Source organism: Buteo buteo, chromosome 2 (genome assembly GCF_964188355.1).
Source record: "Buteo buteo chromosome 2, bButBut1.hap1.1, whole genome shotgun sequence".
Classification (NCBI taxonomy): Eukaryota; Metazoa; Chordata; class Aves; order Accipitriformes; family Accipitridae; genus Buteo; species Buteo buteo.
In genome coordinates, this window is record NC_134172.1 from 76,145,908 (window position 1) to 76,162,172 (window position 16,265).

At 41.5% G+C, this 16,265-nt stretch overlaps 1 protein-coding gene across 1 annotated transcript; it reads right to left on the reverse strand.

Moving 5' to 3' along the window:
* Positions 1–13,497: 13,497 nt before the first annotated feature.
* Positions 13,498–16,007, reverse strand: HRH3 (histamine receptor H3). Its single transcript, XM_075022585.1, has 3 exons — positions 15,782–16,007; positions 15,299–15,465; positions 13,498–14,382 (listed from the first exon to the last, which is right to left on the reverse strand). Exons 1-3 carry the CDS (start codon positions 15,990–15,992, stop codon positions 13,498–13,500), a joined length of 1,263 nt encoding a protein of 420 aa, XP_074878686.1. The 5' UTR covers positions 15,993–16,007.
* Positions 16,008–16,265: the final 258 nt, after the last annotated feature.

Here is a 16,265-nt window from a genome sequence, read left to right on the forward strand (position 1 = left end):
TGGTGTACTGATGTGCAAAAAGCACAGCAGGGTGCTAGATAGCTTAACAGAATGTCCTATTGATGGTATAATTGGTTTCTTCCTTCTTAACATTTCATCTGCCTCTTCTGAGGTGACAGTACCAGGTTCCTAACCACATGCGTACGGGGTTCAAAGAGGCTTTAGAGGAAGGAGCACATACTCCATCTATCGATGAAAAGTGTCGAATAGCCCCAGCTTTAGTGTTGGAACAACTGTTTGTAGGAGCTTGAATTCGCTGTCCTCAATATACACCTATACCAAATGAAGTAACCTCATGTTAGAGGTTACTGTGCTAATGCAGAACAAGAGGAGTGGCTGTGTGCTGCTCAGCACAATACAGAGTTAATAGCTTGGGTCACATTTCTCTGGAGTGCTGCTTCAGTATCTAATTATTATCCACATGCATCCCATTCTAATTATGAGGTACAGAACTGAGGAGTAACCTCTGGTTCTGTTGGAAATAGGGTATTTACAAAGGAAGCTTGTTTTGTGTCTAGGAACAGAGAAGGAAAAATGATCAGGTTAAGAGAGAGAATGATGAACTGTTTCAGAGAAGAATGATGTGCTATAGGACTTCTTCCCACTTCTTTTTTTGGCCAAGGTTGAGGTGGGCAGGCTTGTTTTGATTTAGGTTTTGGACAGGTTTTGGTGGCTTTCTTCTGCATGACTTTCCTTAACTAGCTTTTGCTTTCCTCTGCTGAAACCTTTGATGTTGTCTTTGGTTTTCAAGTGGACAAGAGGGAAGAAATGGGGGATTTTCTGTGTCATCCTGACAATAAGCTCATTTTAATGTGAATTGAAGTCCAGTCTGTTTTGTATTTTCTAGAGAAGCTTGAGCCATAATTTTGTTTAGCACTTTACAGTTCTAGTACTCATCTTTTTAATGCATTTTTTTAGTACATGATTACAACAGTATTTTAGTGCTAATTGTGGTGGGTTTTTTATATTTATTTGCAATCCTCTCCCCCTTTGTAAGTTCTTGGAAAATGTAGGTGGTATCAATTGAACAGAAAAAGAAAATGAAATGTTAATGTAAAAACAAGCATTAAAAAGGACCACACTATTAAAACATGGATATTGAAGACTCATTGCGGTACATTAAATAAAACCTTGAAACAGTGTGTTTAAGCATAGTATATTTTGCAAACTGCTTTACTTATATGGTTTTGTAAAGCACTTTTTTTGGTATTACATAATATTTTTTAAGGTGAATCGGAATGTGTTTGCAATGAATTGAACTAACAGCAGTAAAACTGAGACCCTCGCTGAACTTGTACTCAGTGGTTCTGCTCTGCTGCAGCACCATTCTGGGAGGAGAGCAAAGCCTTCCTCCACCCTGCTTCCAGTACTGGGGAGGCTGTGGAGATAGCACTGATCGGGGTCTCAGCACGGGGCAGGAGATGCAGGACATGACACCAGATGCTACGTAAAGTCTGCCTGTATTCATGCTGATAATAAGTATGCTTAGAGCTGTGGTATTAAAGTAGCGGTAGGGCACCAGTTGCTTGAATGCAATGAAAAGTGAAGGCTGCCAGAAGTGTCAGATCTCACTTGGTTTCTTCTTCCATCGCAAGGGAAACTTCTTTCACTATTGTATGTGTATTCATTAAGCCTCTTCGTAGTGATTTTTAAGTAAATTTGTGGTAAGTGAATAGGTACTCGAGCATGTTTATAAACTTGTAACCTGTTGTTTTTAAATACTGATTAAAACTACAGAATTACAGGAGTGGCTATGAACCAGAGGTGCTACTGCTAGTAGAACAGGACCTTTGCGCATGTTTGTATGAGCTACTGGATACAGAACACCAATCTAACTTCTTTGCTGTTTTGTCTTCCACAGGATATTGCTAACGGGGCTCGTTGGCCGACACTTGTGATGTAAGGTTAATGTTGGGACCAGAGGTTAGGTGTCGTGTAGGTGTGCAACTTAATGAGTTATTAATTGAACGGCAGGTGGAACATAAATAGGGAGCAGACAGGCTGCTGGAATGCTAACGTGTTGTTTGAACTGTTAACTCTGCCATAGAAATTAAATGACAATGAATATATGCTTTGGCTTAATCTTTCTATGAATATCCTTGTTGTGTAAAAATGGATTTTTACTAATAGCAAGATTACCTTTACTTTGGGAGCTCTTATTTTGGTGAACACTGTAGCCCATAATCTGGAGATTGTTGTCTTGCATACAAGTTATGAGACATGAGGCTTTTTGGGAGAGGTAGTACATTGTACAGTGTGTGTAGGGGGAACAGGTAACTTTGGAGCTCAGCATCTCTTCAACAGGTCTACAACCCTGTCGTTCCTGTGAAAGTTCTATTTTGGTTTTGGACCGCTTCCATTAATAATGAAGTTCATCACCATTGTGAAAATGGCTTTCGTATGAATTAAAATGTCATCCTGATATTGCTAAACTTCATCTGAATATTGGTGTGTGCCTGGCCTTTAAAGAACAGCTTTGTTTTCTTCTGTTTGTCTTCCATACTGCAGTTTCCAGTGCTGTTCCCCATTAATAAGTTTCCCCATCTTGTTAAATAGGGATTAATTGTGTCTGCACTGCAGAGGTCTGGAAATACTGAAGTTAAGGGTACTTGGAGGGGAGGTTATATATGTGTGCCAATAATGGTAAGGGATGATTTTGCAACTCCTGATAATAGAACAAAGCTACCTGCAGGCTGCACTCTTGATTTTTCTCTATGCAGTTCCGAAATTTATTATGTGGTATGTGCCCATTTTTCTGAGACATAAAACATAGCTGGTAGAACAAAGGCAGGGAGATTTTTATCAACCTTGTTTTAATATTGAGATTGTGTTTGTCTTTCATTTTCCCACTGAGAGTAATTTTTCATCTCCTCTTTCCTGATTGAAATAGAATTGTCCGAGGAGGCCTTAAGAGCGTCTGATTTCTTATCCACAGTTTTGGGGTATTTTTTTCTCTGCCCTTGTTTATATGAAATATCACTTTGATGCCTCAAAGTGTGCATTCCTTGGTTAAGCTCTATTCTTTGCTTATTGCTATACTGTTACATCACCAAGGTGGAAGTATTTGTGTATTATATATGTATTTCCTGAATTATGAGTGAAGACAAAAGATTAGCCATACTACTAAACCATATAGTTCTGGTTTAATAACTAAGTCATGTCTGCATGCTCAGTTTCAGTAAGAGGTAATGGGTCTGGCTGGGTACTTTGTTATAATCCATTTTATTCTGGTAACATTCCATTAATTTTAATTGGAGTCACTCTGGCATAATGCAGTGGTGACCCAGGCTCAGGTTGGTTTATTTTTTTAACCTGAATGTAGCATTGCAGTATACTCAAGTGCTGTTATTTTGTGTCATGGTTATTGGGTAAAATAAGGCACAAAAAATGAAGAGCCCTGTGCTTATTCTCATGTGCTGGAGATGTTTTATACGGACTAAATCACCTTTTAAAATGCATGCTTTAGAAATACATTTAGATCCAGACTTATTAGCACTGATTGAAAAGCAAGACTAAAAACTAGCTGCAGAACAAATTATCTTTTGTTATTCAGATCCTCAGTGGGTGCCTTTTTGTCTTTGTAACTGGAGAAATCGATAGTCGATTAATGTGTAGGTAAGAGTCAATATTTTAGAAAACATCTATGGTTTGGGATCAATTTTAGCGTATGGAAAAGCTTGGTCATAGTTTTAAAAATTTCTCCTTTGAATCTTGACATTTGGTTCCTCTGCTTAATTACCATTGAGAGTGGAACATCACTGTTTTCCAAAGACATGTGAATCCCCTCCCAGTACATCCTTTGTACATGCACTAATCAACCATTGATAGATGTTAGCTATTCACTGTCTAAATCTAGATAAATTAATCTTCCACTAAAAGTGGAAAATGCTTGTGAAGAGAAGTATTTGCATGAGGCAATGTAATTGCTAAAACACTGGTTGTCAAGAAGACATCTGTGATATTACGGATGAAGTATCCATATTTTGATTATCTTATTCATGAAATCATACGGGTTTGTGGCTATTCATTTCCTGTTGTTTTCCTCTGTTAGAAATCAGGAAGATGAGTTTGGGCAGCTAGTTTGCTTTGTCCAGACAGGACACACATTTATCACATTTAAAAAACAACCTGGTAAAAGGTCACCGTATTAAATCAACATTTTTTTAATGCATTATTTTAGAAAATGTTTATTTTCTTCACTTATCCACCCCCACACCAGACATGTAATGGAAGTTTAAAACAGTAGTTTAAATCAACAATTACTGGGACAGTGAGCTCTGTCTAGAAAAACAGAAACTGGTAACATTTAGTAACTTCAATGCCAGAAGTCGTGGTTTTGAAGCTTGTCCATCTATGCCATGGGTTAAGTCCCATGCTAGCTGTGCAAGGTCCTTAAGGCCCCTGTAACTATAGATGTTAAAAAGTGTATTTTATTTTGGCAAGCTAACTCATCTCTGTTTCTATATTAACTGAAATTTTTTAGCTTCATTAACTAATTTATCAGCATTAGGAAAATGGCTTTGAGGATGAAAATTTCATGTGGTTTACATCATATCTTTTTTTTTTTTTTTTTTTTTTTTTTTAGTATTACAATATGTTACATTTGAGAGTGATTTATTAACCTTCTTCCACTGGTGGAAACTGAATCACAGTAAGCTGAGGTCCAAATCTAGCCAGGCTGTGAAAAGCCTACGTCCCACTGAATTTTAGAAATTTTGAATTTAAGTATCTGTCTGGATTTGGACCCCAGTGACTTACACAGTCACATAGAAATTCTGTGGCGAGGCAGAGGACCTGGAATTTGGAAAAAATTTACTGTAGTGCCAGTCCTGTAACACTACTTTTTTTTTTTTCCTAGGTGCCTTGTACAAGTGTAACTTACAGCTAACCATATATGTCGTATTTGCATTTGTAGCTTCCAAATACTTCACTGAGGGTGTGCAGAGAAGCACAGAAATACACGACTCACTGAAGAGATGCCCAGTTCAGCATGCTGCCTCACATCTGCCCTCCACAAAATCCTCCAGTATCCATTTTACCCTCTTCACGGTATTGCAGTCCGTTTTAGTGTTTAGGAGCTTTCTGTGAGCCAACTCGGTTATTTCCTAGGTTTTTTTTGAAAGCATTCAGGATTTTTTTTCACAGTAGATAAAACTTGATTTGTAGATGGATAACAAAAATTGCCACGTGAAACATGTACAGTTTATTAACTGGTGCTACTAATTCTTGTAAATTATCACTAATTAAATGTTCTAAAGATAGGGGTTTTTTAATGCTTATTAAATCTATTGAACTGGCTTATGAAACTGATCAACACAGAACAGTTCTAGAATTGTATATTAAGACTAAATTAAGTTAGTGCTTACAGAATTATCAGAAGTTAATATCCTAATGTATTTAGTCTGGAACAAAACCAATAATACATTTAACTAACCAGGTTGCTTGATGAATGAGTGCACAGTTGGAAATTTGCTTTTAGTGAATATTCAAGCTAAAAAAATCTATATTCCCACTTTCATGCTAGCAAAGCCTGAGTGCTTTTATATTAATGGAGAAAATAACTGCAGAGGGTAACAAATGTAATTGAATAAAGAAAGAACTTGTTCAGATTTTTTCAGAAAATATATTTGTTCTAGTCTTTAGTTAATATTTCTGTTTTTCTAAGGCAGTTTGCTATATCCTGCCAGCACACAAATACCTCTTCAGAGATTGTTGTACAAGTGGCATTTAGGCTAACTAAAGTTTATATTTTGTGTTGCTTTGGTGTGGAGGAGGCAATTCTTCTGTTGTATTACCTGCTGATTTGATAACTTGTCATGCCACAGTTGTGAGTGACTAATATTGATTAGAAATTTTTCCTATTTACCAACTGTGATTGAAAGGCACTTTAGTGGTGCATAGTGATGGCACTCAGAGAATTAATTGCTGAGGTGAAAATGTGGTTATTAAGATGAATCGAGCATAATGACCTTAAATAGTTGATTTCCCAGTTCCTGGTCTTCTGTTCAGTACTTCAGCTGGGGCAACCTCTCAAGGAATGAAGGAAAGAAGGTTGTATTTCTAGTTTTTTCAAAGGAAATTAGTATAAAACCCATGTTCTCAGAAACCATTTTTGAGATGATCACTATGTAGCAGAGGTCAGGAGGATGTGGGACTTCTGAGGGGAATTTCTAAGGGATTTCAGCTCCTTATCTTTCCAAAATAGATGAACTGTTCTGCATACTTCAGCCTGCATGGGTTCTGCCCAGTGAGAACTTCAGAAAGGGTATGTTGGGCATTTTGGTCCTTTGCTGAGGTTTTAATTTACCTCGTTGCTGTATACTTGCAATGATAGTCATCCATGCAGTCTTTCCCTTACTCCAGAATTAGCTATATGCATAGCATTCTTCTGTCTATATAGTTCTGTAACGTACTTTGTGACCTTCATTTCAATTAAAAGCATTAACAGCAGCAGCAAAGGATCTTCTCACTTGTTACTTTCATGAAAGCTCTTGAATAACTTAAGCTTAATTCCTAGTTCTCAGAGCGCTTAACATAGACTTCATGCAAGTATTATACATTATTCTTTTAGCCCTCTATGTTTTGAATACAAGCTGTATCAGAGATATTAAACAGTGCTGTAGCTGTGATGGTCTATTAAATTTGTGCTTCTTAGAGTGTAAATTATTTTCATAATGGAGGGTAATTGCTCTGCTTTGTCAATCCATCATCAATTCATGAACACTGCAGGGTGTATGTGCAACCTCATGTTCAAGGAATTATATATGCAACTCCCATTATTGTTTGTTGTTCAATAAACACCTTCTAATGACTAAAGCTATGTGTGAGCTGTTACTTAACAGCTAAAAAATTTGCCAGATCTGTTATTGCCCTTGTAGCAGAGAGCTTGTTGTATGTGAATGTTCAGAGATATCTTGAATGAGATTAACTACTTTGCAATCAGTTTTCCTTCAGTGTTAATTGTTAAAAATAATTCAAAAGTCAGTGTCGCTTCACAGATGTATTTTTGTGCTTAAAAGAACAGATGCCTAAGTTGTGGACACAGTCTGCCTACAAAAACTCTTATTTTTGTCAGGAATTGTGCATTTACATGCATGGGAGGGTTTCTTGTGATGCTTGTACACACAGGGACCACAAATACCTATCTTCATACCTATCTTCATACCCTTTCCTTGCCATCTCTAATATATAATCATTGTATGTTATGGCAGGGCATCCTAGGAATTATTGACAGGTATCTGATGTCTAAGAAAAGCCTTTATACCACAACAAAAAGTCCTGCTTGGTGCATCGGAATAATTTAAAACAATGTTTCAGGTTGTAGAATTTGACAAATGGAAAAATAATAGTCTTGTTCTTCCCCCACAAATGTGCATGCCTAGCTCTACCTATAATGTTTGCTAATTGGTTTAAATATTAGTTAGCTTTTGTACCCAGACTGCGCAATTTGTAAATTACGGAGGGGCTTGTAAATACCTAGTAACAAGTAATGCTCATGCATCCTGGACTATAGCAATAAAAATGGTGCTGCTTTAATGAGTCATCAGCATTCCTGAGCTCATAACAAGAGGTTTAGGGACAGACCTGGGTTTTCTTGCCTCTAAGGGATGTACAAGTCTTCTTCTTCCACGTAGCAGTGGGTTTGTTGAAGTGAATGCCAATGATAGTTTTATATCTCAATAAAATGATGGTACCAGGTTAGAGATAATACCTTTCATCCTGCAGAATTCCTAGTTGCTTTTCTAACCGCCCCCTTAATCCTACAAATACAACTATATTGGCAGAAAAGTATGTTGTGCAATGGTAAGGAGGACAGGAGGAGATTTAAGTCAAGGTTAAGGGAACACAGAGGTGCTGTGAGTTCCCTACTATCCACAAGGACACCTGTGAAATCTTGCATGAAAGGCTAGCTTTGTGGTGTTAGAAATCGAGAGCGCTTTTCCTTTTTGTGGCACTCATCCAGGGCGGCTAGCAAAGTGTTTTTATTCTTGTCTACGATTCCCACATCAGAAGTGAAGATAATACTCCTTATTGTGTGTCATCTATTTGCAGAATCAGTTCTGTAGAGTGGAGAAGGTCTCTTTCAAGACCAGGTCTGCACTGCAAAGTTGTGCTGGTGTCACTGCATGGGAGCTGGGGTTATGAAAAATTAATCCTCCCTCACAGAAATCATGTTGTTAAACTTCTTTCTAGCAAGGATAGTAACCTACTGTGTTTCCATCCTAGTTCTGCTCTGAAAATGAATGTTCATTTACAAACATGGAAGGAAAACCATTAGCATTCTTTCAAATCAAAATACAATCACATCTTCCTGATTTCAAAGCCCATCCCTCTCAGCAAATCTCATTAATTATCCCAGACAGGTGTTTTTCAACAAAAGCTCCTTCTTGCATTCTCTCTTCTTCTTTAGCCTTCTACTTGAGCTAATGAAGCTTCAGCAATGTCTCTGGAACAATGGAGCAATTTACATAACTGCAGGTTGGAGAGAACAAATAAGGAATGGTAATTGAGGAAGGGCGCTGAAGAGAGGCGGTGGGAGCAAAGTTCCTCTGTGTGAAGAGATCTCTCGTTATCGGTGATTAGGGAGGAAGCATTACAGAGCCAAAAAGAAAGTAGCTGGGCTGAAAAATGTTCTTTGATAGTTTGTTGATATGCAGATGCTGCTTTATGAAAGGACCACAGACCTTGTTATGGTGGCCTTTGCATCCTCGAGTTAGTGGAGTGCAGGTCTGTATTAAGAGAAGGGAACTGGCATTACCTCCGCACAGGTCCTATGGGAAATCACTTAGCCCATTGCTTTAAAAAGCGCCTGGGTACGATTACAGCTGCGTGATCATTGTTTAGTCCATGCATAAATTGGATCCTTCTCTCTGGAAATAGCTGGGTTTCTTTTCTGTGTGACGGCTATGTGCTTCCGCAAATATTTAATTCATATTCATAACTACAGCAGGTCTTCTTTGATGGTTTTTGAAAACAGGTCCTGCCTGCTTGCTTTATGTCTAGACAATAGGAATGGGGCATTTTTGTTAGCAGGTATGGTAGCAAAATACATATATAGGTGTTTTGCAGGGTAGGTGGCAAGAAGCCCTACCTTGTCTAGTGGTAATGTGTTTTCACAGTTCATATTTGATTATGCCTAGAAACTCCCTAGTCCCTGCCTCGTCCAAATGCATATAGGCATTTATATTCTGAACACTAAAAATCAGCAGAATTCAAATACTCTTTTAAGCATATTTGAATGCGTTATCAGCTACTCTGAAACTTCAAATCAGCTCATAATATTTTCTGTATGAAACCCAGGCTCAGGTCTGACCTCGCATCCAGGCATAACTTAGTTATGTTTCTTTTTTATTTGGCAAGGCAAGAGCTGTTATTTCAGGAAGGAATACAAGTGTCTTCCCTGCAAAATCCACCAATGAATAAAATTACTTTCAGCTAAGTTTATGTGACTCTGCCCATAAGGTGGTCAGAGACCATAAAAATACTGTGCAAAAGGCTCACAGTGAAATGTGTCAATTTATTCACTCTTTGGGAAAGGACTTTGATAGCAAAAGCACATTCTGAAAGCTCAGAGAAAAGTACCATCAGGACTTTATACAGAAATATATTGATGTCACTAGTTGGGACTCTTAAGAAAGCATGGTGCTTGTACAGATGGCGTGTGCGCTTCAGTGCAGGTACATCAATGGTCTTATGGATCACTGAAAGCAGAACCAGTCTCCACCAACTGTCTGTGATTATCGTGAATTTTATGAGCCTCTTAAAACTGGGTATTTTGCTTACAGCTTTAGCTCTTTGACTGTGTGAACATGTGAAGGAAAGGAATTCCTAGCCTGTGTGCTTGCAAAGTTACCTTGAAATTTAAAGCTGGTCTCATCACTTTTAAACAAAGTTACTACCAATGGATGTAAGAGAAAACCTGCTGTTTCCCTTGAGTACATAAAAACTTAATCATAAGCTAAGAATTTGGGATCGGAGGCTCAGGTTATCTGGAAAAAAGTCATGTTCAGAATTTAAATAGTTGCAACTCCCATTTTAAATAGCTGCTTGCTGAGCTCGTCATGTGTAGGAAAACCACTTCTGGAGCTAAGGAGTGTTAATGTGTTGTGGGTTTTTTCTGGGTTTTTTTGGTTTTTTATTTGATTCAATTAATTCAAGCTCTAAGAAAGGGAAGTTTATAGAAAGGGGGAAAAAAGCCTGCTAAAATAACTCAGTATATGCTCCCTGTTTCTTAGCTCTGGTCTTCTTGCACAATAATTTTTAATGTTCTTGACGTGTATTGGAATGTGGAGGAAATAAGAAAACCAAAAACACCCCTCTCTGTCATCTTCCTATTTTATTCTACTAGAAAGCCAGTCCCTGCTCAGGCAAATGTCTCTTATAGGAAAGACTGATAAATTCTTTGTTCATTCGTTCAGTCAGAAGTAACAAAACTGTGGTATGGAAGGTATTCTCACGTCTAGTTTGTCACAGATTCAGCTGTTAACCACAGAAAGCTGTGAGAGCTTGCTTAGCTGAACTCCAATCTTTTGTGTTAAGTTTCCTCTCTCTTAAAATGGTAGAAGTGTGAGTGCTAAGATGATTCCTGGACTTTCAGTTATGTTTTGGGGTATTGCTGTGAAAAAACAACCCCTCCAAAAAGGGAGAAGGGAAGGAACCCAGCAAGGTGCATTATGCTGTGATCTTACTCAGTTTTGTTAATAACTGGTACCTGGTTTGACTTTTCAGTAGTTACCTGTAGCATCATACTCATTTTGGTGGCAGTAAATGGCATGCAATCAACATTTATTTGCAAGCATGCTGAGGACTGGTGAGCAGAAATCAGGATATCAGAGGGATGTGTGCTCTACAGGTACAAGAAAGAGACTTTTGTGTTATATAGGGGCAAAAGAAGTGGTATAGGAGCAAGTATTGTGGGCATGACTTCAGAAGCTCATAAAATCTTCCTGGAGAAAGCTGGCTATTTGAATGATGGAAGACCACATGAAATGGGGCCTATTTGCCTTTTGCAACCAATTTAGTATCATTTTAACGGTTACTTGGCCTCTACTGTATTTCAAAGACCTTCCACTGATCCAGTGAAGATCATGTAGGATAGTCTTTAAAAGAAGAAAACAAAATCCTTTTTCTGGAGGATGAGAACGTGAAGTAGGTAACCACTATTTAATACCACGTTAAAAAAAAAAGATAGACACCATTTCTCCACCCTTTTCATAAGGTGTAACACAGCCAGTAGCTTTTCTTCTTATCACACTGAATGATCTAGTAGCCCCATCTCTGTTATGAACAAACAAAGAGAACCACAGCTGGAAACTGGTACCTTGTTCATATTATGACTTTGTCATTTTTAGGCAGGCCAGTGGATTTCGTAATTCACAGGAAGAGTTAGTGTTAGTGTAACCTTTTCAGCTCTAAGTTGCACTTAACACACTCTGGAAAAGAATCAAAGTTGGAAAGAATTAAGCCATGTGCCCTCACCAACCACATCCTTAGTGTGCTGTCAGGAACCTGCTAATCAGAGGTATGAGAAACTCAGCTGTTTTGGGAGCTGTTTTTTTGTGAAATGTATAGGCTTTAGCTGTCTCCTCAGGCAAATCCATAGATGTTTTGCTTTCAGTTGTATTTTATCAGTTCCAGCAACACTCTATGTGCCATAAAATATTTGGTAAGCTTTGTATAAAAATACTTTATTGGGGTTTTCAGAAGGTAGCAGTCACAAGGAAAGGTACAAGCAGGCTCAACAGTACATGCTGTCAATTCTTAGTACACTTACTTCAAAGGCTATATTTTAACACATATATAATGGTCTGACTGAACATGTCACAAGACTGAAATATCATATACACAAAACAATACATCACTTAACCTGACTTCAGATGACAATACTGATCTACTCAACAAATATCGCTGGAATAAAATTGGATAGCATTTTCTTTTATTCCTAACAGCAGCCAAAAAGCAGTTTGCTTACAACAGCGAAGTGTAATTGGCAATCACAACATCATAAGCTTTTGGGTGCTACTAAACAGCATTTAGGTTTCTATTTGTAAATGTAGTATTCAGACTTATGATCTTGAGTTTCCCTGTACAATACTGTTAAATATGAGCGTTTGCCATGGCAACTAATTACGTATTTGTATTACTATATCACTGAGCAGTGCCAACAGAAGTGGGCAGTGGAAGTATTTTGCTTTATGGTCATACTACCTCTGTTCCCAAAGAGGTTACAGAATAAATGGGCAAGTATGGTGAAGCGCGAAATGGGAAGCAGCGATAAAATGCCCAAGATTTTATGTTAAGACTGAAGCTAGAGCCCTGGTCTCTTGAATCTGGTGCTCATATCTGTGGAATTAGTTGACTGCTTTAAAAAAATTAAAAAATAATAATAATAAAAAGATGCTTATGTTGCCTGGATCAGCTCAACCCAGGTCTCCATTCAAATGATGTATTTTAAAAGGAAGCATGCAAGAGTTCTGGAACTTGCTACAATTAAGAGGTCTGAAACTAACTTAAAGAAAAGGAACACAAGATTTACTTCTCTCGGTGCTTGTCATTCTCTAACACATAGCCAAAAGAGTATTTTTAAGATCCTGCAGAAGAGATTATTTTAAAATATCTTTGGGTCATCACGAGGGAGACTGTGGAGAAGCTGATACCCTGCTGGCACCTTTCACGTAGGCGCAGCAGCCCTATTCTTCGGGTCTGCCAGGGCTCCCGCGTCCGGGCTTGCTCCTGCTGCACAGCTCCAGGCAGGAGGGAAGCAATCCCATGTGCTGTGGGAGCACTGGCTGATGTGTGGCTGGACGCAAAGGAAACTGAATCAGTTTTGAAGCAGGGATCAGGGAATGCTGACAGGGTGCTTCGGGATGCTCAGCGCCTTTGAGTCTGGCTGTAAACTCCTTAGGGCAGAGGTTTGTCCCTTCTTGGGCAGTGGAAGGGACATCTATTGCACTACATGCAACAGGGATCTAGGTTACCGCTGTAGCAATCACGATAAATGAGGTGGTGTCCTTCTGAGGTTTGTTCTTTTCTTTCTGTATCATCACATATGTGTAATATCTTAAGTGTAAGGACAAAACGCTCCCATTTACAGGAGAAATCAGGTCTGCGAACAGGTGAACTGTAGTTTAGTCCAATAGTTTTAGGTTAGATATTTATTTTTGTTAGCTTTTATTTTTTCAGTTTCTGTTTCTATTTTAGCAAAATGCTGGTGCGGCTCTGGCTGACTAGGTGGCAGCAGAGCTCTTTTGTGGCACCTGCAAGTGGCGGGGACAGATTTCACTGCCTGTGGTTAATGTCAAAAACCCCTTTACCCTTCTATCCTGGGTGATTATGTTGTTGATGGACTAGAATAAATTAATAGTGGTCTTACTGCTGCCTTCCTCGCATGCCCCAGACCAGTGCTGCCAGGTTCTTCCAAGGAAGCGAGCTATAATACTTTCTCATAACACAGATGTATTAAACCAAGGCTCTTCTCATCCACACACAGGGCTGGCTTCACTTCCAGCAGTTCTGAAGGGGATCGTGAGGTTGAATCTTTAGCTTCTTGGGACAGAGGAGTTTAATAAAAGCTCTTCTGAAGCTGTAGTGGCAGAGAGGGTATAGGACAGGGTTGACAGCTGAGTTGATCCACAGCAGCCAAAAGGAAGTCTCGTACCAGTACTCAGAGATGCAGTGGCCGTGGCAGCCAGCACGAATGATCATCAGGAGAGTGTACGGTGCCCAGCAGATTCCAAAAATGCCCACGATGATTGCCAGTGATTTAGCCACTTTCTTGTCTCTAGAGAGCCTGAAGCGTTGAGTCATGCTCTGGGACACTATCTTCATCCGTTTCTCCAAGGAGAGAGTGGATGCTGAATTTTTACAGCTGTTTTTGTTGCAACACTTGGGTTTCCTGGAGCTCTCAGAGCTTGTTGACAGTAGGTCTTTGGCACCCAGGCTGGCAGTGGAGGCTGCTGCTTGCGCTTTGCTCTTAGAGAGGTCGAGGGTTTCAGCTGGCTCCTTCTGCTCCCACTTACAGCATTTCAAAGAAAGCTTTGCTTCTGGGCTCATTTCCATCTCTTCAGTGAAGGACTGGTTGTGCACTTCGTGGAAAATATCCAGGCGTGTTTTGGTACGCTTTTGTATGTTCAGGTAAATGCTCAGGTTGAAAAACATTACACTGATGAAAGGGGTGAAAAACTCCAGTGTAGAGGCTGTCATGAGAAAATACCAGTTGTAGAAAAATTCAGCGTAGCATTCCCCAGTGGGTATGATACTCCGGCCTGATATATACTCCCAGCTGATAATGGCAGGTCCATAAAGCAGGAACGCTAGTACCCATACCATCACCATCTTCAGCACCGCTCGCTTGGTGTTGCCTTGCTGGGCTCTGTAGGCAACCTGCAATGGGGAAACCTTTTCTTAAGTATGGTCGCGCACCCCAACTGGTTGAGGCTCTTCACAAATGAACTGTTAGCATTCCTGGTAAAGTTGCTAGGCAATATCCCAGCAGTCTAACAAATTCATGTGCCATAGGCAACGGGAGCAATTACTAGATAAATCAAACTCCTGCAGGGAAGACTTAGAACCCTCATCTTGCAGCTCCAAAACCAGACGTGGCTTCTACTTAGTGGAAATGTACTGACTTGGTTGGAGCCTGGCAGTCTGCTGCATCCCACCACTCACCTGAGTTGTCCCCAGCTACTCTGGAACTCCCAGGGAGAGGCACGCATTAAGCTCCTGGGCTAGGCAGGCATCTAGCTCTGGCTCTCTCTGAGCCTTGTAACTAATCCACGTTGTATTTAGAGTCGGGGAACAAGCAAACAGCAATGGATCTGCTCTGCCTGCGAACTGCTCGTTACCTCCTGCAAAAGGCTGAGCGTTTTCATCTCGCCACGTACCCAGAGACCTCAGGGCCGTGCCCTGCCGAAGTTGGTACTGCAATCTACTGCCTCGGTAGCCAGGGAGAAGCTGGGAGTCCAACTGCAATCCGCTTGTTTGTCCTGGAGATAATAAGCCCCTGCAAGTTAGTAATAGGTCTGCTTACCTCGCTGACTCACTTGTACACTACTATCCTGTCATCCGGGAAGGGAACACCTGCACAATGGGGTCTGAACCTTAAATGATTTAATTATGCCCGGAAAACTAATCCGAAACCACAGCTGAATTACGTATTTGTGGATAATTATTGCCTTCCATCACCAGGCCGAAAGATTCGCAATTTCTGGAGGATTTGTAGAGCTTTTAATTATTGCAGAGAATCTGGGGAACAAAGCAGGAGAGTTATTCCCCTCTCAGCTGCCATGACAGGACTCACCGCTCTTGTCACCGAGAGGAATCTGTCATAGCTAATCAGCACGATGTTGAAGACGGAAGAGGTGCAGAGCAGGTAATCAACTACCAGCCAGAGTTTGCAGAGGCTTCTCCCGAAGATCCATCTCCCCGTCAGCACATAGGGCACGTACAAGGGAATGCAGAAGGCACCTGCAACCAGAGGGGTCCGTTTCCATTAAGATGCCGGACTCTGCACGGCGGTTGTGTGTCCCCCCACCACCCCCCACCACAAACCTCCCCGGGGGACCCGCAGGCGCCGGGTCGGGTCTTTCCCCCCCGCCCCGCGGCCGCCGCTCCGTTCTCCCCGGCTTCGGGGAGCGGGTGTCGGCGACGGACGGACGGGCGGACGGACGGACCCCAGCGCAGCCGGGCAGGAGGCAGGAGTCCGCCGCTAAGTTCGCCCTGCCGGGTCGTACCGGGCAGCGTCTCGGCGTTCGCTGAACCCCGCGTCGGGGCTGCACTTTACCTACTAGGAAATCCGAGATGGCCAGGTTAAGGAGGAAGAAGTTGTTTTGGGTACGCAGGCTGGAATCCGCCACGAAGGCCAACATCACCAAGGCGTTCCCGGCCACGGTGACGGCGATCAGCAGCACCATCAACGAGCCCAGCGCTGCCGTCCCCGCGGCGGCGAAGCGGCCGGCGGCGGCGGAGCCGTTCAGCGCCCCGCCGCTCTCCATGGCCCGTTCCCCCGCCGCAACCCGCGGGGGCTGCCGCCCCTCCCCGGCCCGCCCCTCCCCGGCCCGCCCCGGCCCGCCCCTCCGGGGGCCGCAGCCCCCCGCGGGCGGTGGGACCGGCGCTTCGGTCCGCAGCGTCCCTGCCTTCGCCCCGAGCGAGCCCGAGTTCCCGCAGGGCATCCCGGAGCCTCCCCCCGCGTCCCGCATTCCCCTCTCAAGCCGGGAGCGTCCTTGCGTTACCCCAGAGCATCCCTGCACCCCCCTAGAAGATCCCTA

Bases quoted from the DNA above. Each gene is read 5' to 3' on its own strand.
- HRH3 (XM_075022585.1), bottom strand. From the start codon at position 15,992: ATGGAGAGCGGCGGGGCGCTGAACGGCTCCGCCGCCGCCGGCCGCTTC. The intron at 15,466-15,781 runs GTAAAGTGCAGC...CTCTGGTTGCAG, and splicing joins CATCTCGGATTTCCTAGTAG to GTGCCTTCTGCATTCCCTTG. The intron at 14,383-15,298 runs GTGAGTCCTGTC...TCCCCATTGCAG, and splicing joins TCCTCTCGGTGACAAGAGCG to GTTGCCTACAGAGCCCAGCA.